At 45.5% G+C, this 25,478-nt stretch overlaps 1 protein-coding gene across 1 annotated transcript in view; it reads right to left on the bottom strand.

Annotated features, from left to right (window-relative positions):
* Positions 1-25,478, bottom strand: part of Gsdme (gasdermin E) — a 48,898-nt gene that overhangs the window by 15,248 nt on the left and 8,172 nt on the right. Inside the window, exons 4-5 of the mRNA XM_048339678.1 lie at positions 4,997-5,168; positions 1,966-2,086 (exon numbers count right to left, since the gene is read on the bottom strand). Coding sequence (XP_048195635.1) covers positions 1,966-2,086; positions 4,997-5,168 — 293 coding nt within the window. The remainder of the gene's footprint in view (positions 1-1,965; positions 2,087-4,996; positions 5,169-25,478) is intronic.

Below are 25,478 nucleotides of genomic sequence, written 5' to 3'. Positions count from 1 at the left end.
GACCACTTTGACTGTGGCAGTCACTTCACAGTGTATATGATAGCAAATATCCCTGTACACACTGAACATTTCTAGCATGTTATCTGTCCATTATATCTCAATAAAGCATGGTTGGCACACTGGCCAGATCCAGCTGCACAGAAGTGCAAGGCCCAGCACCAGGATGGGCACACAGCTGCTCGTCCTGGAAGCAGGAGTAATCCACTCGCCCGCACAACAGTCCACCTGAAGGAGAAACCTTGCACACAGTGCATGGAGCTTGCGATTCCTGCAGGTCTTCGTGTTCCTCAACACTGATCTCTCTGAACTTTAACACTGACATCTTCAACGGGAGGGCAGTGGCTCCCATCTGAAATCTTAGCTGCACAGGAGCTTGAGGTCTGAGGATCATGGTTAGAAGCCATCTCAGCAAGAAAGTCTATGAGATTCTTATATTCAATTAACTACCAAAAAGCCAGAAGTGATGCTGTGGCTCAAGCACTAGCCCTGGCACACATTAAAAAACCAACCTGACGTCTTCTTGCTTGCACTTCCCCAAATGCTGGCTTGCCTCAAGAAGAGTCACAAGGAACCCAAGTCCCCAGCACCCAGGAGGTGAGGACAGGGTCCCATCAGGCCACTATGTCCAGTGTCTGCGTCTCTGGTTTGTCCCCGAGGGGGTGGGAAACTGTCTCATGTAATTACTGTCTTGAACCTACTTCACTGGAGCAGGTGAGGGAAGAGGATGAGGGGAGAGAAGACAGCAGGAGACGCATGCATAGTACTACTGTGTGCCTCCTTCCACTCTCTAAGGAAAATGACAAACAGTACCCCAACTGTGAATGATGTACTGTGACCTGCACAGTCCCCCTGACCAGCTCAGGAGCTGGGCCTGGGCCAGGACCCACCCACCTTGCCTCACCTCCACACACTCCACTCAGCCCTGGAGAGCAAAGCAGATGCACTGTCCTTCCATCTGTGAGATGGAAGCAGCTTCTACATGATAACTTTTAGAAACAGTGCCATAATGGCATTACCATACCCAAAAAGGGTAATGACAATCTGGTAGACTGACTCATTCTGGACCTCATGAAGCAATTTGTTGGGCTCAGCACAACCTCTTCTCATTGAGACTGAGAGAGAAGGGGCCTTGAGCCTCTAAGATGAGGGGACATGAATGAGACAAAAGCCTTGCTTGCCTTCAAGTGACAGTGACAGGCTTGTGATGGCAGTGGAGGGTCAGATGATAGTTTTAGTCATTTGCTTTATGTTATAATTGTGTGTGTGCATGCACATGCATGCATATGTGCACATGTACAAGGGTACTGGGGCTTGAACTCTGGGCCTCATGCTCTTGCTTAACTTTTTTTTACCCAAGGCTGGAGCTCTACCCATTGAGCCACACCCCCACTTCCAGCTTTTAGTTGGACATATTGGTTAACTGGAGATGTGAGTCTGAAGGATTTGTCTGCTTGGGATGGCTTCGAACCAGGATCCTCAGATCTCATGTGGGATCACAAGCATGAGCCATTAGAGTCATACTAGGAACCTGTTACAGCGAAGGTGGGAGAGAGTCAATGGCTGCCATGCGGTACTTCCTCCACCTAGTCGAGCTGACCACTCACTCTAGCCCCATCAGGGGGCGCCTTTCTCCTTCCAAGGGAGAAGATGAAAGGGCAAGATTCCGCACTGAGGAGAGTGGTGCTGGCAATCCGTCTGGCTTACTGTGGAGTCACTGGCTTCTCCTGGCCCTGAAGGCAAAACTGCACCCCACACCAACATCTCAAGAAAGAGCTCCACCCAGGACTTGCCTCACAACCCCGTCCCCCAGGGCTGCCCAGCCAGGGCTCAGATGCTGGGCTGCTCTCAAATTCATCTTCTATGTCTTCCATCTCTCCTCATGACCCCCAAGCAGAAGAGTCCCCTACAAGTGTACATCTTGAGGGAACTCAGGGTCCTTCAGCCTCCTCGGGACATGGCACTCACCAAACTGGCCGTCCTGTTTCACATACAGCTCCATGATGCCGTAGGCAATGGTGGTAGCAGCTGGGATCTCCAGGGCCACATTGCTGTCCTTGACAACATTCCCATCCTCCATGGCTGACACCTGTGAGCGAGAAGACACACCCCCCCATGCTCATTCCTCCACTCCCTGTCACCCACCATGCATACAACAAGCATGCTGGGGAGATGATCATGGAGCCAGGTAGGAAAGAGGAGCTGGCAGAGATAAGGACCTGCGAGGCCCTAGAACGTGTCAGGGCACCAGTGGCTCACACCTGTAATCCCAGGTACTCAGGAGGCTGAGGTTCAAAGCCAGCCTGGGCAGAAAAGTCCATGACACTCTGATCTCCTTAATCAGATGGAAGTGGAGGCATGGCTCAAGTGATAGAAGGTGAAACCTGAGCAAAAAGAGCCAAGCAAGATCATGAGGCTCTGAGTTCAAGCCCCACTTCTGGCACATAAATAAATAAATAGGTATCATATAAATTAATTATATTTTGGTCAACAGATCATATGTATCACATGGTCCCATAATGGAATAATTAATGAAACCAAAAAGTTCCTCTCTAATATATAGCCACTGTGATATCACAAAAATAGACTGGTGGTGTTTGTGGTGATATTGGTGTGTACACACATTCTATTAATAGCCATTCTATTAGTTTTACCATACATTTTATCATTTGTGTGTATATAGTACAATATGTGGTATATTTATATACTAAATAGTATTATATGCTATATATACTAATTGTATATAGTATGTACTATGTATATTTATTACTCTATATATACTAAGCATGTGTTTAGTATATAGTATATATATAGAAAAACTAAATATATAATATAAACTATATAGTTTATTCTATGTATAATATATATGCTATATATTATATAAACTGTACAGAACACTATATATCTACACACATATATATACACACACATATGTACATACATATACACACATAGTGAAATGGATCTCACTAAGGCTGGCCTTGAACTCTTGATCCTCCTGTCTCAGGAGCCAGTGCCCTTGGCTATACTTCTTCCTTAGGAAGAAGGTGAAGTATGCCGTGAATCTGTGTGCAGAGTGAGGCTGGCAGCAGCCTCCATCATCACGGGAGACCTTGTCTCTAAACTATCAAGAGGCCACGTCCACTGGCTGACCTCAACCATCTCTATCTGTGCAAGTGGACATTGTGATGTTCACCCAACCATGAAATCACTTAGTGAAGCATTTCCCAGAACATAACAAGCAGTGTATGACTAAATAAGATCAACTCCCAATTCTCTCATCAAGAGTTATGGAAGCAATGAGGAAATCCTACTAAAACTCCAACTTGTGTCTAGGAGACCCCAGCTGGGTCAGCTGGACCCCTGTGGACAGACCCCGTGCCCACAGGGTCAGGGAGAGCGAGCGTGGTGGGGAGACAGGCTGAGAAGGAGGCAGGACAGACTGGAATGAAACGGCAGGAAGTAAAGCTTTATCCTTTAAGTCCTTCCCACTGCCCTATTGAGAGACAAAGCTGGCAATCTACTGCTGGAGACCAAAGGCATTTTTCTTTAGCAACTTGATTCTGGTTAGAGTATGTGGCTTTAGGACAAGCAATGGCTGATAAGCGTCTGACTCCTACAGCACCAGGACTTGAACGGGCATTGACCACGAGCTAAAGCACCAGTGGGGATGATCTAAGTCATCTCTCACCAAGCGCCTCTCTTCCCATTGTTGTCCCATCGCCCTACCTCCCCCCAAAAGTCCAAGCTCAAGGTGACATCTACACTATCTGCCAACTACAGACATGAAGGGTCCCTAGAAGAAGCCAAAAATAAGCTGGCACCGGTGGCACGTACCTGTAATTCTAACTACTCAGGAGGCTGAGCAGTAAGGACCACAGCTTAAAGCCAGGAACATCTCTGACTCTCTTATGTCCAACTAACCACCAAAAAGCTAAAAGCAGAGGTATGGCTCAAGTGGTAGAGCACCAGCTTTGAACAAAACAGGCTAAGGGACAGCTTCTAGGTCTTGAGTTCAAGCTCTTGTACCAGCACCAAAACAAAACAAAACAAAACAAAACAACAACAACAAAGAAAAAGTCAAAAGTTACCCAAAAAGTAGATCTCAAAAAAATCTAGGGAGGGGCTGGGAATATAGCCTAGTGGTAGAGTGCTTGCCTTGCATACACAAAGCCCTGGGTTCAATTCCTCAGCACCACACATACAGAAAAAGCCGGAAGTGGCACTGTGGCTCAAGTGGTAGAGTGCTAGCTTTGAGCAAAAAGAAGCCAGGGACAGTGCTCAGGCCCTGAGTTCAAGCCCCAGGACTGGCAAAAAGGAAACAAAAAACTAGGGAACAATGGCTCAAGGGTGCAGTGTGGGTTGTCAGCACCAGCACACACACCAGCTTCGAAGACATTTCTACTTTAAACTGGAAGAATCCATTCATGTACACATAGCTAGATCTTTGCCCTCACTCAGGGCAGCTAACCTCAAAGCAAACATGTGGGAGTCCTGGCTCCAAGGTGTGCTGAGTATCCTCGTGTATCTGGCCTGCTCAGTGTCCACTCTACTTACTTTCTCTCGGGGGAACTCTCACTCCCACTAAGGGAAGTGCCTGGTCAATCAGAGAGCCCTTCTGCCAGGCCATGGGTCTGCTTCAGGCCTAGACACGACCCACGGGATCTAGTGAGATCCAGTTTTGAGGCCATCTTGCCCCATAGACTACAGTAAATCTGATGAAAGCCTAGAGTTAGCAACACCATCAAAAGAAAGGCTGTCTGGGGCTGGGGGCCAGGGGCAGTGGCCTAGGTCAACTCTTGGATCCAGCAGTGACTGAAGCCAGATTGCCACAACTAGTTCAGTTCCAGCAGCCAGCGTGTGCTTGCTCACTTAAGCCGGTGCGACACATCTATTAACTCACTTGGGAAAGTGTTGTTTCTAATGAAGCCATCACCCTGCCCATCCACTCGAGTCATCTCCATGGCTGGGGCTGAGCCTGCCCACCCCTGGGCCACACCTGCACGGTCTTGGTTTGGATGCCCACCATGCCGCCACACTTCTCCTCGATCTGCACGTGCTCGGATATCACGCACTTCTGCATGGTGATGATCTTCTGTGTCAACACACACAGGACCTCGTTCCTCCGCTCCAGCACCTGCTGCAGCACCGGGTCTTTCAGATTGAGCTTTCTGCAAAAGGAAAATGACCATTCACATAGCACAGACTCTCCCCTCCCGACACAGGTGGCAGAGGAAAGAAGGGGGACAATCAACAGTGCTGACCTTCTGGTAACCAAAGACAGGACAAGTCACCCAGAAAGGTTTTGGCCCAACTCCCTGAAGCCCCCTCACATCAGTGCTGGGACAGGCTGAGGAAAGAACGCCCTGTCAGCACTGGCTTCGAGGAGGAAACCAGCACACGTGCAGTCCCATCTACCGTGGACTCCGGGGAACCTAGAGACAGCACATCACAGCCAGGCCCCGGCAGCTCCTCAAGGGATGGAATCAGTAGCTTAACACAGAGGACCACAGGCTTTCAATACAAGTGGCAAGGAGGTTTTGTTTTGGTGGTGGTGGTGATTTTCCCATGTGTGCCAGTACTGGGGCTTGAACTCAGGGCATCCAGCTCTCCTTTGGCTTTTGCACTGAAGGCTGATAGGCTACCACTTGCTACCACTTCCACCTTTTGGCTAGTTCATTGGAAATAAAGAGTCTCACAGACTTTTCTGCCCAGGCTGGTTTCATACCTGGAAAAAAGAAAAGAAAAAGCAATAGGAAACAGAGCTTAGCCTGGCAGGAAGAGTAGGTTACTTCTTAGGAGGGATTTCCAATACTTGGACAAACACAGAGGCCAACTTGACATGGACTATCCACTACTAAGCAGAGACTTTGGACTACAGGAAGTGACATCATGTTTAGAAATAAAGTTTCTTAGACACATCATTGAACACTGTGAAGTGGGCAAAGAAACAAACCAGAGCTGGTATCTTCATGAAAAGATCTATAGATTCATTTGGGCTTCTGAGAAAGCTCAGTTTAGTTCCCTGCAAAGCTCAGCACCCCTCCCAACCCACATAGGAACAGGTGGCCCTTCACAGCCTTCGGGAAGGAGCCTGAACTGGAGCAAGCAGCCAGAAAGGACCACTTCCATGTGCTGAGAGTGGAAATGTGACCCACGAAGGAATAGATGCACACATGGGATATGAGGTGCACAGAGAAAAAAAGGGAGCTCTCACATGTGCTGTGGTGTGGAAGAAATAACATAAGCATAAGAAGACCAATACGGTGTGGTCCCACATATATGTAGATAGGCAAGTTCACAGGGATAGAAGGTTGAAGGCTACCGAGGGCAAGGGGAGGAAGGCTGAGAAGTGGTTAACTGGTTGTTGGATAGAATCCTGGTAGAGTGGTGAAAGAAGTTCTAGAAATGGGACAGTGGTTGGTGATGGCTGCTTGGTAGTAGGACTGCACTTAATGCCATCAAAGTGTATGCTTAATAATGGGTTAGAGTAGCAAATTTTTAAAATTTTTATTGTTAAACTGATATACAGAGCAGTTACAGTTTCATACGTTAGGCATTGGATACATTTCTTGTACTATTTGTTACCTCCTCCCTCATTCCCCCCTCCCCCCTCCCCCTTTCCCTTTCCCCCCATGAGTTGTTCAGTAGATTTACACTAAACAGTTTTGCAAGTATTGCTTTTGTAATCATTTGTCTTTTTTACCCTGTGTCTCTCGATTTTGGTATTCCCTTTCAGTTTCCTAGTTCTAATACCTGTATACATGGTTTCCAATGTTAGAGTAGCAAATTTTATGTTATGTAAATAAAACACATAGAAATAATAATTTAAAAAGGCAAGATGTACCAAAAAAAAGTCAGTATTCAGTAGGGCACAGATGGCTCATACCTGTAACCCTAGTTACTCAGGAGGCTGAGATTTGAGCAGTGAATTTGAAGCCAACACAGGCAGGAAAATCCATGAGACTCTTATTTCCAGTTAACCACTAAAAAGCTAGAAGGAGAGCCTTGAGCAGAGAAAGCTAAAGGACAATGCCTACCCCCCCCCCACACAAACACATTCATTCATACACATTCATACACACACACACACACACACACACACCACAATAGGCTGAGCTTCACAATGACCACTGCCACCATTCACTAAGCCAGTCTGGGACTCCTCCTCCTTTCTCCTCTATCTTCCCTAGGTCATCTTTCACATACAAATGCATACATGTGGACATACTCATTAAAGCAAAGATATGAAGTAAGGGGAAATGAAGAGGGTATTATTCACTTACTCTAACATTTCCTGAGCCCTTCCTGTGCCCTCGTGCTGATCCAGCCCTGAGATCGTGAGTATGGGAAGTGGGCAGCGTCCTCATATCCATGATGACTGAGAGAGGAGAAAATGAGCGAGACACCTGTTTGGAAGTAGGCTCTCAAGAGGACTGCCCTGGCTGTTTTCCACAGAGCATGGAAAAGGCCTTCCTTGAAGGTGATGAGTGTCAGAGATATGGTCATTGGGGGAATGGAATGCCCAACCTTCTACTGGGCATGCACCTAGTGAATATAAGGCAGAGAGAAGGCTGGGAGGCAAGGAGGGCAAGGCCTGGATTTTGGAAGCACCAGCCCCTAACTCTTTATGTCTTCTGACAAAAGCAAAAGCCATAAAAGGCAATTTCTGGTTCTTTCCCACATCTGCAGGAAGATCTCATCTTTCCTTCGTTCCAAAGAGCCAAATGCAAGTCCAGTGCTCCAGCCACCCCATCCAACAGGATGATGAAGTTCAAGTTGTGTAAGGACAGTAGAAAGGCCACCAACTTGGAAAAGAAGCCCCAATTTGCATGAAGAAATGCATGAGCTGCCCTGCCTGGGGGAGGGGGAGGGGCACAGCACTGCTGGTCTGGGGATACTCCCTGCCCAGGCGGCTACCACCCGCCACCACTGGGCAGGGACCAGAAAAGCATCCCTACACATAAAGTCAAACTTTGCAACACAGGAAAGGAAAAGAACAAACATAAGGAAGAAACAACCGAGAAAAGGTAGGAACGCAGTTATCTTATACAACTTTCATTAAAAAAAAAAAAAACACCAAATGAGCCAAGCACCAATGTTTCACACCAGTAATTCTAGGTACTCAGGAGGCTAAAATGGGAAGATCATGGTATGAAGCCAACACAGGCAGAAAAATTCCTCAGACTCTCAAATCAACCAGCAAAAGCCAAAAGTGAAAGTGTAGCTCAAGTGGTAGAGCACCAGCCTTGAGCAAAACAGCCAAGCAAAAACAAGAGGTTCTGAGTTCAAGATAGAGTACCAGCACAAAAGAAAGGGAGAGAGGGAGGGAGGGAGGGAGGGAGGGAGGGAGGGAGGGAGGGAGGGAGGCAAAGGCAAGGCAAGGCAAGGAAAGGAAAGGGAATGGAATGGAAAGGGAGGGAGAAAGAATAGCTGCTACAGTGGTGTAAGGAGAACACATATTTTGATATGACAGATCCAATTCCCACCCACCTCTGCGCCTGCTCAACAGGACCAAAGAGAACTCCTGTCCCAGGACCATAGTGGTAGGACTGCACTTGCTAGTGGAAAAAAAGAAACAGCATGAACCAAGCTTGTCCTTGGGGACCTAAGAAGAGTCCCATGCATGCTCTGTTGTGACAAGATTACAGCCACCAATGATTCACATCAAGTGACTAAAAGAGCTTGCTCTACACAACCTAAAGCCATCCTAACCCATCTCCCGCAGCTCCATGGCTGCAGTTATCAAAAGCACAAGCCCCAGCGCCACTCCTGCTTGACCCTAGGGGCCTAAGGGAGGCTCCTCCACATGCAGTGGGGCAAGGGTACCAGCTCCACCAGTCCAAGTGTTTCTGGTTTGGGAACATCTCCACTACAATCCATGGAATTCCACCCATCAGTACTAGTGCCAAATGCCCTGGCTCCAACCATGCTTGTTCCTAGGACCCAGAGAAGCTATCGTATGGATTCTACACCTCCATGAAAATGGCTAAGCACTCCAACTCCCAGAATCAACTGCAGTTACCTCCAGAGAACCTAGAAAAGTTGCTGCTGTGTTCCAAAATATCAAGCTTACAGTTACTAGGGCCAGCAAACTCAGTATTCACTGAGCTCATTCTGAGGCATATCCTACCCCAACCCCTGCCCCCAGCTTCAGACTGTGGCTGCTGGTGCCCCAGGCATCTCCCACATTCATCCTGGGGATCCTGAGGTAGGCCTACTGCACATTCTATGGCCCATGTCATTATTATTTTATGCTCATGTCATTATATTGGCATCACTTGAACTTGTAACAAGGGACTAGAGGACAGATCCATTCACAACATACAGGACCAAAACTTTGGCAACTGCCAATTACACTGTAATGCCAGGAGGGCTGGATTCTGTGGAGCTGAGAGACTTTAGAAGCCTGTGTCTACTGAAAAGTCACAGGCTGCCCCTGTGAATACTTTAGTCTATAGAACACTCATAGACACTGCTGGCATCAAAGATGAAGGAAGTATACAAGCACCATGTTTTAGAATTCTCCTATAACCAAACCAAAACATGTATTCAACTGAATTCTTAAATCCGATAAACAGAAAGTCTCTTCCTACAAAAGACACTTCATAAAATTAGAAAAGGGCACACATTGTCAAAAATGTGCAGATAATAACACAATAACATGAGAAACATGAAAACACAACCGCCTCCAAAGAAAAACAACTCCAGAAATAGTTCTCAGTTTAAAGGAAATATTGAAAAGTCCTAAACAAATTTTAAATAATGATCCTAAGAAAATTCAGTGAGATGCAAGAGATTAAAGAGAAACAGAAAACCAGGGTTTGGTGGCTTTCATCTATAATTCTTGCTACTCGGGAGGCTGAGATCTGAAGATAGCAGTATGAGGCCAGCCTGGGCAGAAAAGCCTAAGAGATTCTATCTCCAATTAGCCACCAGAAAGCCAAAAGCAGAGCTCCAATGGCTAAGCACCAGCCTTGAGCAAATAAAGCTAAGGGACAGTGCCTAGGCCCTGAGTTCCATCCAAGTACCAGCACAAATATTTATTATTATTATTACTATAAGCCAGGCACCAGTGGTCATGCCTGTAATCTTAGCTACTCAGGAGGCTTAAATTTGAGGATCAAAACCAGCCCAGGCAGAAAAGTCTGTGAAACTCTTACATCCAATTAACTACCAAAAAGCCAGCACTGAACTGTAGTTCCAGTAGTAAAGCACTAGACATGAGCCCAAAAGCTCAGGGACATCCAGGTCCTGAGTTCAAGCTCCAGGACCAGCAGATAGATAGATAGATAGATAGATAGATAGATAGATAGATAGATAGATAGATAGATAGATAGATAGGATAGATAGATAGATAGATAGATAGATAGATAGATAGATAGATAGATAGATCTAAGAGTATAACATTCCTAACACATACAAATGATACATGCTTAATGAGTTGGTTATTAAACATTATATACATGTACTGAATTAATATAATATACCCTAAGACATTATGGAAGACATGAAAATTCTATACTGTACTATTTTGTGTGTGTGTGTGAACTCATACTGTCCCTTAGCTTTTTCACTCAAGGCTGGTACTCTACCACTTGAATCACACAGCTCTACTTCTGGCTTTTTCATGGTTAACTAGAGATAAGAGGTTGAGGACATTCCTGCCTAGGCTGGTTTTGAATCATGATCCTCAGATCTCAGCCTCTTGATTAGCTAAGATTACAGGTGTGAGCCACTAACACCTGGCTAGGAAACATTTCTAGTGTTCTTCCTCTTCCTATACAAAGCTCCATCTTCCTGTAGACCACTGGGAATGGACTGGTCAAGCAGAGTTAAGCTCCTGGACTCACTGAAACACACACAAAGCAGCAGCACCACTGACTACAAGCCCAAAACCTGAGCAGAGGAACTGCCTAGGGGCCAGTCAGGAGTGATGTGACTTTGCTGGATCTAAAACCATTGCACTGCAACATGCCCAGAAGAGAATCCACTAAAACACCTGATGTTGTTCGAGTCCCTATTGAGTGGCTGGAAAAGGAAAATGAGGCTAGACACAACAAATCTGCTCACTTCAAATCCTCAACTCCCTCCAGAACCCCCAGCCCTGGAAAAAGCACCTCTGGTGCCAGGGCGGTCCCCAAGGCTTGCTGAGCCCAGCAAAGAACCTGTAAGGTCCCAAGGGAACAGCTCCCCACCTGGACAGAAAACAGAAGCTCACCCAGGGACAGATGACAGGGTGAGAGTGACAGGCAGAAATCACACAGCCCCAGCTCCTGCTGGCCCCACTGCCAAGTATGTCCTTGACCTTGACCTTGACCTTGCTACAAAAGCCATGCTGCCTCCCACCTGCAGTCTGTCTGCCCTCCATGAAGACAGCCAGAAGGCTGGGATTCTGTTTCCCGGGTCAGTGCTGCCACCTTTTGGAAGCCAAATGCTGGACAGATGTCATTGTCATCTTTCTTTGGGAGAGCCCTCCTGGGGGAAAACTCATTATCTGACCCCCTTCAGACGATCTCTGGAAGAAATTCTTCCTTTCATCTCCTGTCTGGCTCCAAGAAACCCAAGGAGAGGCCTGGGTGCTCCTCTGTAGACAGTGGATACTTTGGGACACCCTCAGAATGGCTCAAGAGCTGGCCCCTGACCTCTCTCTGAGCAGCACTCACTATGAGATAGGGCTCCGGAGGCAAGTGGAGGAGCCAGCTGTGTTTTGATGAGAGCTTGGGTTAGGCTCAGAGAGGTTAACAATAGTGGCTAAAGTCACACAGCTAATCCTCAGGCTGGTCAGCAGCTTCACAGCCGCTGTACTACTCTGATACCCGCTGGCTGTACAAAGAACTCCACCCTCATCTCCATCAACTCCTACAGCTGTGGGCATTGCTGTAGGGGGCTGCTGGACCCTGAGCTGGCCAAGGGCCACTGAGCAGAAGGGAAGGCTCAGGCCACAGCACCCACCAGTTCCTCAGCACTGACACCAGAGGAAGCTGCTCCTCTCCCAGGCTCAGGCTTCCCTTTCCATGGTCTCCAATTCTAAGGCCCTCAAAAGCCAAAATGCAAACTTGCCAAGAGGAACTAACTAGAATAAATTTGACAAAGCGAATTTTAGTCAAGAACCCCATAAACCTTTAAAACTCTAACACCGTGAAGAAGTGAGCCTTCTTTACAAAGCACTCCTACAGAGACAGGATGGCATGCTTTCTGTGAGCACCCTGATGCTGCCCATTGCCCGAGTCTCATGAACGACTGAGTCCTCAGGTGAGCAAGACTAAAGCAGCCACAATTGTCCATGTACAGCCTGTAATAATAACGGATCCCAGGGACAGAGCTGTCCACAGAGTTCTAACCAGGCGCTCCAAAACCTAGGGTACAACACAGGAGGACGGAGCTTCATTGTATTTGTTGCCAAGAACTTCTACTACTCATCATAGTCCAGGATTACCTAGTTATGAGATGGAGATCAGGATTGATCCTCTGGTCCATCCAGCAGAGAGTGCTGCCCAGTCACAGAGAAAATGGCTCTAAGACTAAGTCTAGGCTGGGAAGCAGTAAGAATCAAGAGAGCTGAGATTGACTTGTAATGTCTGCATGGGAGGGAGCTGGTTCTGAGCATGTAGATCTAATCCCCCATCTCTGCTCATGGATACAGAAGTCACCCACACTGCCTTGAACCATATGGTACATTAGTGGCAGAGCCCAAACTAGAGCTCACATATATTGACTCTTTTGTTTTGGCCAGTCCTGGGCCTTGGGCTCAGGGCCTGAGCACTGTCCCTGGCTTCTTTTTGCTCAAGGCTAGCACTCTGCCACTTGAGCCACAGCACCACTTCTGGCTGTTTTCTGTATATGTGGTACTGGGGAATTGAACCCAGGGCCTCATGTATATGAGACAAGCACTCTTACTCTTGCCACTAGGCCATACCCCCAGCCCATATATTGACTCTTTTTTTTTTTTTTTTTGGCCAGTCCTGGGCCTTGGACTCAGGGCCTGAGCACTGTCCCTGGCTTCCTATTGCTCAAGGCTAGCACTCTGCTAGCACTCTGCGACTTGAGCCACAGCGCCACTTCTGGCCGTTTTCTGTATATGTGGTGCTGGGGAATCGAACCCAGGGCCTCATGTATACGAGGCCAGCTCTCTTGCCACTAGGCCATATCCCCAACCCTATATATTGACTCTTAAATCATTGTTTTTCTCACTACATTGTTTTAAAAAAAAAAAAAGAAAAGAGGCGAAAGTCACAAATATAGTTTAAGGAAATGTTGTGAGGTTGCCAGAGTTGATCTCAGTATCTCCTCATTAAAAAAAAGCCAAGGGGCTGGGAATATGGCCTAGTGGTAGAGTGCTTGCCTCGTATACATGAAGCCCTGGGTTCGATTCCTCAGAACCACATATATAGAAAAAGGCACAAGTGGTGTTGTATGTGGCTCAAGTGGTAAAGTGCTATCCCTGAGCAAAAAGAAGCCAGGGACAGTGCTCAGGCCCTGACCAGGACTGGCAAAAAAAAAAAAAAAAAAAAGAAAAAGTTAAAAAGAGACAAAAGATGAGTCAACCTGCCATTGTCAGAGGGCTCAGCAGACTAACACAGAGAAATGTATATCTATGTAAGCAGTTAAAGCTTTAGTGGTGAATTACAAGTATGGATCAGATACCCACCGATAAGCAAAAATACAAGCATCAAATAGCGAGTTCAAATCCTAGTCTAGTACCCACGCCCCAAAAAGAAGAAAGAAAGAAAAAACACACTTTAGTGGTTGAGCTGTTTCTCCCCAAGGGTTTTGGTTTATTGGCTACAGCTGAAGCAAATGTGTGTTCACAGACCAACTGTAGTGGAGGAAAACTAAGTCCATGGATGTTGCCTCTAAACTCCCTGGGGCTCCTCTTGTAACATTTTAGGGCATGAGCAAGTCTGCTTCTCTTTAGGTAACCAGCCTCCTCCAGGCTCCCTGCACCAAACCTGAGACCAGGGTTTAATGTCAGAAACTTCCTCCTAAAGTCTGGGGGTACAGATACACTACTAGCTCTTTTCTGTTTACCCCTCGAAGGGAAGGCTGCTTTTGCTCTTTTGATACCTGTGCGTTTCTTCACAAACGAAGAGGAGAAGGGTGCTGCCCCAGCCTGGCTGTTAGTACAGGCATTGCTCCAAAAAGGACAATGTCACCCCTGAGCCATGCCCAGCTTTGTGCCTTTCCCAAAGAGCCTTGTACGGGACAGAAGGGGCTGGACCCAGCCCTCCTGTGACCACCAACTATCTCTTAGCCAATCCTGGTCACTTCATTTTTCTTATGGGAAAGCAATTTTATCTGTGGAGACACAAACAATAGTTTTTGCAGGTTACTGGAAGATTTCTCCCTCTAAAAGGGAGAGAAAAATGCTGGGTACCAGTGGCTCACATCTGTAATCTTAGCTACTCATGAAACTTAGATCTGAGAATCTGAGCAGAAAATCCATGAGACTCTTATCTCCAATTAACCAGTATAAAGCCCAAAGTGGAACTGTAGCACAAGTGGTAGAGTACGAGCCCTGAGCTCATTACTAGCACACACACAAAAGAGAGACAGGCCACTTGAGTCATGTGGTCTACAATATGGCTGCCATTTAGAAGCAAAAAGAACTAGAGCTGTCAAACAGCACGAGGTGGGAGCTGCCACAGAAGTCAGTGCAGCCACTGAACTAGCCATGCCGTTAACAAGACCTCACCTCACCTCACCTCAGGATGCTTTATGTTACGCAAGAAGCATCCTTGACAGCTCCACACCCTGCTGGGTACATGAAGTTACTGTCACCCTTGTTTCAGAGGGACAAGAAGCACAGAGCCTGTGACCCTAAAGACACAGCCAGAAAGGGGCCCAGTGCCAGTGCAGCTCTACTCCTCCTGGGACTCCCTGGGTCCTGCATACAGAAGGAAGTTCATACATGTTTGTTTCTCAACAACAGCCTTTCTATGCAATTCCCATAAAAGTTTCCCTGGAAGTGGGGCCCTGGAGCCTCCTTGAAGCCGAAGCAGCCACTTGCTGGCTCCTGAGTAACAACCAACTGCTTCCATGTAAACCACTGTGTTAGGCAGCTTTCCACCACTGTGACAAATACCCAAGGTAAGTCCATTTATTTAAAAGAGGAAAGGTTAAGGGCTGGGAATATGGCCTAGTGGTAAAGTGCTCGTCTCGTATACATGAAGCCCTGGGTTCAATTCCTCAGCACCACATATATAGAAAAAGCCAGAAGTGGCTCTGTGGCTCATGTGCCAGAGTACTAGCTTGAGCAAAAAGAAGCCAGGGACAGTGCCCAGGCCCTGAGTTCAAGCCCCAGGACTGGCAAAAAAAACAAAACCAAACAAAAGAGGAAAAGTTACTTTTGACTCATGGTTTTGAAGGCTTCAGTCCAGAGCTGGTTGGTCCTATTATTTGGGTTGTAGTGGCCCGGTCCATCTCAGCAAGTATGGGTGGCAGGAAGGCTGCTCAGCTTACAGAAGCCAGGAAGGGAAAGAGAGACCGGAAGGGGCCACTGTCCCAATGTCTATGCCAAGGACATGCCCTCACAACCTAACTTCTTCCCACTAGGCCCCACCTCTTAAGGTTCTACCATCTCCCAATAGCACCACAGGCTGCTGACAAAAGTTTTTAATCCATGGCCTTTGGGGAAAACTCTAGATCCAAACTACAGCACTGAGATTCCAGGGCAGAAACTTCTCATTTCCAATATACAGTAGTCTCCTTTACCCAAGGTTTTGCTTTTCCATAATTTCAGTTACATAGAGTCATCTGCAGTCTGAAAATACCCAAAGGAAAAATCCCAGTAAGAAACAACTCCTATAGTTTTAAATTGCACACCATTCTGGGTAGTACCATATACTCTCATGCCAATCTACATGAGAGATGAATGATTCTCTGTATGTTGTATCTGCCACATATATGCTACTCCCCCATGAGTCACTTAGGAGCTATCATCATTAACTATCACTACCAAAACTGCATTCAAGGACTACTTATTTCACTTACTAATGAAAGGCCCCCAAGAGGAGAGACTGTGGCAATCTGGACTTGCTGTAAACAGGCCTTAATGTGATTCAAGTTTTCAACAACAACAACAACAACAAAAAAGTTTCCTGACAATCAGAAAAACAAGAAGAGTATCTGCGAGGTTGCCAAGACCTCCAGTAAGACAAATCTACCCCATGAAATTGTGAAGAAAAAAACTTCTTCTGATATCGCTGTCAAGTGCAAAGCGTCAAAGCCACATCAGGTTTAAATCTATAATGTTCATTCACTCCATCTCACACGGACATGGGATCATCACATATCATGGTAAGAAGGATGAGCACAGTACAAGGTATTCTGAGAGAGACCATGTTCACATGACTTCAATTACATATACTGTTATTAACTGTCCATTTTGTTATTAGCTCTAGTTGATCTCTATCATAGGTGTGGATGGAAAAAAACATCTATTATACATGCATGTATATATATATGTATATATATAATGTGTATACACACACACAAAAAAATCAAGTACTAGTCCCACTTTCAAGCCTCTACTGGTAGTCTCAGAGCATATCCCCACCTTAGTTAAGGGGAGCACTTACCTGGTGGCTCATACTGCCTATAATCCTAGGTACTCAGGAGCTGAGATCTGCGGATTATGAATCAAAGCCAGCCCAACTAGACTCTTATCTCCAAGGAACCAGCAAAACACTAGAAGTGGAGGTGTTATTCAGTGGTAGACTGTCAACTTTAAGTAGAAAAACTAAATAAGAGTGCAGGGTCCTGAGTTCAAGTTCCAGTGTCAGCACAGAAAAAGAGTGCAACCATAGGAAGAAAAGTCCTCCCTTCCTCCGCCCCCTCCCCATCTCAGCTGTCCCCATCTCAGCTGTGATGGATAGTCGGGGTTTAATGCAGGCTGTATAGGATCACCAGGGTGACAAGGCCACAGCCACCACCGCCACACTGTGACTGCCCACTTTTATCCACCCTCATCTCTAGCATGTTATCTTCCTCATATGCAACAACTCTGGGAGAAAGGAAGGGGAAAGTGACTAAGCAATGACGGTGCTCAGCCTTTCAGTCACTAATTAACACCAACAGGCTTGAGAGATGATTAGCCCAAGTGCAGCTGGGGCTGGGAGGTGAGTTCACAGAGCAGCTCTTGGAATTATTTTCCCTTTCTTAGCTCTGTGCCTAGTAGCTGCTAGAGCTGAACAACAACAAAAGTCATGTGTTGTTGAGAGCCTGGCCTTAAATGATGAATTCAGCCAAACCAATTAATTTCTGCATTTCAGACTTCTTGGATGTAAAAATGGAGTAAATCAATTATTCTTTCAACCAAGCAGTGCTCCGTATGCTACAGGCCCTGTGCCAGACCCCACGGTGGACCAGAGAAGTGTGTTCCAGGAAGGACACAGGCAGTTAAAACACACTTCACCAGGTGGGTGCTGGTGGCTCACATGTGTAATCCCAGCTACCCAGGAAACCGAGATCTAGGAATCATGGCAGAAAAGTCCATGAAACTTTCATCTCCAAATAACCATCAAAAAGCTAGAAGTGGAGCTGTGGCTCAAGTGATAGCTTCTTTTTGCTCAAGGCTAGTAGTGCTCTATCAGGAATAGTGCCCCAGCCCTGAATTCAAGCCCTACTACCAACACAGACTTCTCGAGCCCACAGCATGGGTGGCATCCCAGCTGGGGAATCAGAGAATAACCTATAATTCTGAGGGATGAATTATAATTGAGAATTGTCCAGGCAAGGCAGAGGAGGACTTAAGAGAGCACAGAGCCCAAGAACTGAAGTAGGTTCAAGGAACTTGCCTGGAGGAAGCAAGGAGGTAGAAAGAAGGCTTTGTGGAAGAGGCTGGTGAACAGGTCCTGGGGTGAGGACAGCACAGGGGGTCATGAGCAGGTGGTGATGGGATTGCACTGGCTGCCTGGTGGAGAAGGGGAAGGAGCCAGAAGGGTGCAAGTAAAAGAAAGTTGGTGAGAGAAAAGGTCATGAGGCTGGAGGCAACAGGAACATGTAGGACAGTATTTAAGAGCTTAAGGAGCCAGTGGCTCACACCTGTAAACTAGCTAATCAGGAGGCTGAGATTTGAGGATTGTGGTATAAAAACAACTCTGGCAGAAAAGTCTGTGCCATTACTCTCTCCAATTTAAGCATCAAAAAGCCAGAAGTGCAGGTGTGGTTCAAGTGGTAGAGTGTCAGCCTTGAGCAAAAAGCTAAGGGGGAGCTTGAGGCTCTGAGTTCAAGCCCTAGTACCAGCACCAAAAAAAAAAAAAAAAAAAAAAAAAGCTTAAAATCAATCAACTAGTAAGAAGCTAGGTACAGGAAAGAAGGGCGGGGGAGCACATCTGATATCTAGCTTTCTAGATATCGCTCCTTGTGGCGGGGGTGGGGGGGTGGGGAAAGAAGATGCAAAGTTCAGAGGTGGCTGGAATCTCGTGTCACACACTGTGACCCACCCAGAGAAGCACATGCAACTACTCACCTGTATTCCCCTCCTGACTCAGCCCAGCCCACCCAGTACACCCTGCCCTCCAGCCTGGGGTAAACCTTGGCTGTGCTTATTCTTCCAAAGGAAATCACAGAGGTTAGAAAAGTTTCTAGGGCTCACAGTCCCAACAGCTAAGAGCAAGAGCAGGAGATAAAATAAGTTAGGACATGAGATGCAGCAGCCTGGAAGAATCAGAAAGAACAGCTTGGGCGGAGACTAGGTAGAGGTTGGCTAAGTGGTAGAATGTATCCCTAGCACTCATAAAGGCTTGGGTTCAATCCCCGACACTGCATATGAATACATACACATCACACACATAAAGCACAATAATAGATTTGCTCACACCTGTAACCCTAGCTACTCAGGAGTCTAAGATCTGAGGACTGCAGTTCGAAGCCAGCCTAGGCAGGAAAGTCCAAGACTCTCATCTCTAATTAGCATAAAAAAGTAGATTTGTTCAGACCATGAAAGTTTCAGAACTGAGTTTTCCATTAGGCCTATCAAAGAAAGTGTCACTGATTCTCTTTAAGGGCTTCTTGCATCTTGACTTAAGAATCTTTGTGCAATGCACCTGTGTGTTGGTGGTTCACACCTCTAATCAGCATCTCAAGAGGCTGAGATCTGAGGATCAGGGTTCAATGCCAGTTGAAATAGAAATTTTTATGAGACTCTTATATCCAATTAACCAGCAGAAAACTGGAAGTAAAGGTGTGGCTCAAGTGGTAGAGTGCTAGCCTTGAGGGAAAAAGCCAACTGAGAGCACAATATTTTGTGTGTGAGCAACACATACACCAAGGACACCAAGGATAGCCTATGTGTGCCTTCCAAACTATTCTAGGGCACAGCTTCATGGCTGGGTCTGACTTCATCTTAGGAAAGAACACAGGCTGCTGCTGTAAATCAGGACCACAGCTCCTCCAACTTTCACTGGGGGTCATCAGCCATTCCATATGGCAGTTCAAAACAGAGACAACTGCTATAAGATGGGAAACAGGAACAAGAGGGAATCACAGGAAATGCTACCCCTGAAGCTGAGGCCATCTTCTGGCCTCATCCATGGTCTAAGCTCTGTGCTTCCTGCTGGCCTGCACCTGCTAATCATGCCTTTTCTACCAGGAGGGCTGAACTTCCCCAGGCTTGGTGATTAGGCCCTATTCTGCCAGTAGCAAAGCCAGTCATAGCTACAAAGCATGAGAACTTGCCATTCACTGGCCATGTTTAGGTTATCTTGTATAATCCCCACAGAAACAAAAAGCACATTTTGCTGACCAAATTCTGAGCCATGAAGGCAGAAGAAGATGAAGATCTTTTGTTAAACCGGGTGGAAGGCAATATGTTAGTGTTAGTTATATTGTTCCTTTTTAAGTTTCTATGTTTCTACAATCATGTTTAGGGTGTGTGTTTTTTAATTTGAAAAGAAGCTGAACTGGACACATACTCTTTTTTTTTTTTTTTTTTTTGCCAGTCCTGGGGCTTGGACTCAGGGCCTGAGCACTGTCCCTGGCTTCTTTTTGCTCAAGGCTAGCACTCTGCCACTTGAGCCACAGCACTGCTTCTGGCTGTTTTCTGTATATGTGGTGCTGGGGAATTGAACCCAGGGCCTCATGTATACGAGGCAAGCACTCTTGCCACTAGGCCATATCCCCAGCCCTGGACACATACTCTTATCATTGGGGATGTGGAGGCAGAAGGATCAAGAGTTCAAGACCAGGATAGACTCTGTTATAAAGTAAGAACCTATCTCCCAAGAGAATAAGAGGGATTAAGGAGGAAAGGAGGGAGGGAAGGAGGAAGAATGGGACAGAGGAAGGGAGGAGGGAGAAGCTGAGGCCTACCACCCTGAAGTCAGTCTAAAACTATCTGCAACAACCAACATCATCAAAAGAACATAAAGGGGCATACTACCAGCCTCCCCCTAGCACCAGACTTGGGGGTGCCCTCACCTGGATTATTCTTGATATTGACAGTCTCATGAAGGAGAACGAAATCAAAGACAAGAAAGGGGCACAAATTACCAAAAGCGATGATCAGCCCTGAGTAAAGCAAAAAGACAAGTGGGATGATTTTCAAATTCTCTACTAGCCAGGGAGAAATGGACTAAGATCAGTTTATAGGAGGAAGAGGCTAGAGAATCACACTTCAAGGCCAGCCTTGGCAAAAAGTTAGTACAACTGTATCTCAACCAATCGTTCGGTGTAATAGTCTGTGTCTAGTACCCCCAATGAAATGGGAGGCTAACATCAGGGGAATCACAGTTTCAGCAGTCAAGCAAAAAAGTTCACAAAACTCCCATCTCAGCCAAAAAAAAAAAAAAATTTCAGGGTGTGGTAAATATGCCTGTCATCCCAGTTATGGTAGAAAGTATCAATAGGAGGATCAGAGTCTGGGCTGGCCAAAGCAAAAGCCCTGTCTCAAAAATAACCGAAAGTGACTGGAGACATGGCTCAGGAGGCAGAATGCCTGAGTAGCAAGCCTTGAATTCAAACCCCATTGCTGAAAAAAAAACCCTAAAAAGAACAGTTTAAACTTTGCTGCATGTTCTTTTGTTTTTCAGAACAGACAAGAATCCTCATACTCCCCTTTAAAAACTCCTAAATAAGTTATTAACATACTGAAATAGGGCTCACAAGAGCTACTATATCACTTTACAAAGGTCATAAAAAAACAGCAATTTTACTGGGTGCTAGTGGTTCATGCCTGTAATCCTAGCTACTCAGGAGGCTGAGATCTGAAGATTATGGTTTGAAGCCAGCACAAACAGGAATGTCTGTGAGACTTTGATCTCCAATAAACTACCAAAAAGTTGGAAGTGGCACTGTGGCTCAAGTGCTAGAGCACTAGCCTTGAGCAAAAGAAGCTCAGGGATAGCATGCAGGCCCTGAGTTCCAGCCCCAGGATGGGTAGGGGGCACGCGGGCAGGCATGCACACATGCATGCACACACAGCATTTTTAACCTATGTATAAAGTAAGTGACATTCAGTCTCAACATATTTTAAATATTTGTGAACATTTACTGCTACATATTTGCCTTTATAATGTATCTGTTTCATATAATTTAGAAATCTTTATGAAGAACCAAACTTCTAACAACCATGTATATATTGCACAAATGTAATCTGCCTCTCTAAACCGAGCTTTTCAATATGGCAAATGACAGAAATCTGGTGTGCCTTTATGATAACAACATCCCAATCCCCAAGTCGCCTGTAAAACCACAGATGTAAAATACCACTGCTAGATGCTCAGAAAGCTGGAAGCTGTCAAAGACCATGCAGTCCAAATAGCTTACCTACAACTGGGGAAACTAAGGCCAAAGCCTGGCATGACTTATCTAGCCCACCTAAGTTAGTCACCAGAAATAAAGTTGCCCCCGACCGTTGGAGATGAAAGGCGATAAAACAGGGTCAGACCTGGGGCCAGGAATGGCTGTTATACTCAAGGCAGTGAAAAATGGAAACTGATGGTGGAGGACAAGCAAAGCTGGAATGTACTGGCAGAATCATGCTAGATTTGAGGATAAAGACAAGAATCTGAGGCTATTCTCAGTATTGGTAGCTCTCCATTTAAAGGAAGAATATAGCACATCTTCATACATAATAAACCTAGTGAGCTCATTCAAAGCGATGAGCTCCAGGTCACCAGAAATCTAATTCCCCTGAAATGCTTTCATGCTCACTAGTGCAAAATGAATATTTTTATATAAACATGCAAGTTTTTTTCAAGAATGAAGTTGGTTTGCTTTGGTTATGTGTGATATTGTGTGTGTGTGTGTGTGTGTGTATGTGTGTGTGTGTGTGTGTGTATAATAGTACTGGGACCTCTAGTTCTCACTTGGCTTTTTCTTCAAAGTTGAAGCTCCACCATTTGTGCCACATTTCCAGTTTCAATTTTTATTGGTTTATTGGAGATAAGTCTCTCTCCAACTTTTCTGTCTGCCTGGCTTCAAATCACAACCCAGAGAATTCAGCCTTGTTAGGATAAGAGGCATAAGCCACTGGTACCCAGTTAAAATTTAGTTTTGAGAATTCACAAGAAAATAAGTTCACATTTCACAGGAAATAAATTTAGTACTCTGATAGTTTTGGAGATCAAAATGTTGGAGATCAAATCCAGGGTCTCCTGTATTGCTAGACAAGCGCTGAGCTACAACTCCAGGCTTCCTACTCTAATTCATGAGGGCTTAAATAACTTGTACACAGATGACAACTCATCTATATGACCTAAAATAAAATTGCCTGGTTTGCAAATAAGCCTTGGAGAACATACAGTACTTATACATCACTGATCCTAAAAGACAAATATATCAACAGCCCCTTATCAATCCAGATAATGTTATGAGTCCAAAGATAGGCACATGACATAGAGATAACAATTTATTGCTCTAGCATGAAGTATCAAGAATGCTAGCTTTATTGATATCCATCCTGAGAATGGAAGAGTAGAACTTTCCTCCCTTCTCCTGTAGCTCACCTTGATCATTAACCTAACAAGGAAGAGATGATTCTGTGACAGACACTTCTTGGGTTTGGAAGCACCATATGTATTTCTTCTTTTTTTTTCTTCACTAATTCTGTATCCTGCTACTAGTTATCACTGATCCCCCATCACCTCTGCAATAAATAAAGTTGCTGATACGCCTTCCCAGGTGAGCTCATCCCTTTATCTGGGCACATCCAGTCGAGCAGACACAACTATTCCCACGTGCTGCTCAGGATGAGGCTTATTTCATCATCCTTCCCTGAGCAGGTGTCCCCATTCCAGAAGAAGGGGGAGCTCCGATTCACGCCTCTGCCTTTGCATTCTGTGCTACCATTTCAAGTATTTTTACCTTCACAGAGTATGATTTAAAGGAATGAACAGGAAGCTTGAAAGCCAGAAAATCCTGGGTAGAATCCCAGCTTCCATACCCAAATTGAGTTCTATGGCTGGGAACAAGTTATTTCCCCTTCTGCACCTCGATTCCTAGGACAGGTGCCCAGAAGAAATGAGATTAAGAGTATAATGGCCTGGCACAAAGTAGGTGATCCACAATGCTCCTTTCCTACCTCTTCCCTGTAAATAGCTTGTCTCCAGGCTGTTTTTTCCCACTGTACTCACACACATATGCACATGAGCATGCACATGCACACGATGCACACAATGCAAACAATACACACACACACACACACACACACACACACACACACACACTCTTCCTGTTGGCCATAATTTCTTCACCTGAATCACAAAGAGTGTTTTTAAACCTCTATCAGGAAATGTGATTACAGAGCCATTGCCCAACTGTGAGCTTCTTGAAATAAAAATGACAAGACTACAATATATAGCTAAAATGAGGCCACATAAAGACTGCAGAAGCGAATCAGAGGCCCTGGACTCCACAAGGCTTTCTGGGATCTCCTTCCTCAATCCAAAGCATGTCAAGATTTATCACAAGAAAACTTACAGCAACCCATTACATGTCAATTTCAGATAAACAAAGACTTTTCTAGTATCTTGCAAGCACTATAGTAAAGGAAAGAATGAACACCAGACATACATACAGCTGACTGCCTTCCACCTCTGCCACCTACTTCAAGCAGCTCCTAGCCAGAACCAGGAGACAGAAGGCAAATACATGGCCAGAGGCTCTCAGCTCTCTTCAACACAGGCTCTTACAGGAGAGGCACTCAGTTTAGAAAACCAACATTGTCCAGTCTATATACATACAATCCATCCACCGATGTGTGTGTTCTATGGTATTTTTATTCATTTTAAATAAAACTCTGCTTAATGAGTATCTATTTTAAGTTTTATACAATCCAAAGAACCCATACGTCAATACAAGTGACTTTTCTCTTCATTCTGCATTAGAATTTATGTCTTATAAGAAAAAAAAAAAGGTGATAAAATCACATGAGGATGCACATACGGCATGGTATAAACTGAAATATCATCTCTATTGGATGATTATGAAACTTCTCAGTCAGATTCCTGCCTTCTGTCCATCTAGTCTCGTATGTTCATCCCAGCTACCACAAAGATCCTGTCACTTTCTTGCTCAGATCCTCCCGGGCCTCCCATCTCACTCGGGAGAAAAGTTAAAGTCTTCTCAATGGCCCCTGAGGTCCTGAGGGACGTGGCTCACTCTAGCTCCACTACTCTTCCCTAACTACTCGGCTCTGGACACCCTGGCCACTGCCCACAGCATCACTGCCTGACCTCCTCTCCTCTCCCCCAGGGCTTGTGGCACCAGCTTCTCCAAATGCTGCCTTCTCTAGTCATACCACATCAAACCACAGCCCCGATCTTATCACATCCTGTCCCTTCTATGCCTATACAACATGCATATGCACACACATATATATGTACATATACATATGTACATATGTATAGATAGGTACGCATACATACATACATGTGTATAGAGACATATGTGTGTGTGTGTGTGTGTGTGTACTGGGGCTTGAACTCAGGGCCTACTGTGTCTTAGTTTTTTTCACACCAGCTTGGTACTTTACCACTTGAACCACACCTTCACTTCCAGCTTTTCTGGTAGATAATTGGAGATAAGAGTCTCACCAACTTTCCTGCCCAGACTGGCTTCAAACCATAGTCCTCAGATCTCAAGCCTCCTAAGTAGCTAGGATCACAGGTGTGAGGCACTGGCACCCGGCTCTAGTTACATGGTTTTCACACTCCCTCCTAGAATGTAAGGGACACATCATGGCATTCTACTTACCACAGCATCCTCAGCACAGTACACATTTAATAAAATCAATGAGTGACTGGGTAAATCGACTTAAGGCATAAATATTAACAAGCTATCGTAGGATGTATAATATTTAATGAAAGCTGATTGGACATGTGCTTTTGTTTCAAGATGTCAATGTTGAAAAACAACCCTTCCCCTAAAGCCCCTCTCTTTGCTGTCTTCCTTATTAGAAAAGTATAAAGAGCTGGAGGGAGCTTGTGAGTTTCCTGCTACTGATATTAATATTCAAAAATGCAAGGGCTAGGGGCACA

Source organism: Perognathus longimembris, chromosome 2, assembly GCF_023159225.1.
Source record: "Perognathus longimembris pacificus isolate PPM17 chromosome 2, ASM2315922v1, whole genome shotgun sequence".
Lineage (NCBI taxonomy): Eukaryota > Metazoa > Chordata > Mammalia > Rodentia > Heteromyidae > Perognathus > Perognathus longimembris.
This window is presented reverse-complemented; position numbering and strand designations above follow the sequence as displayed.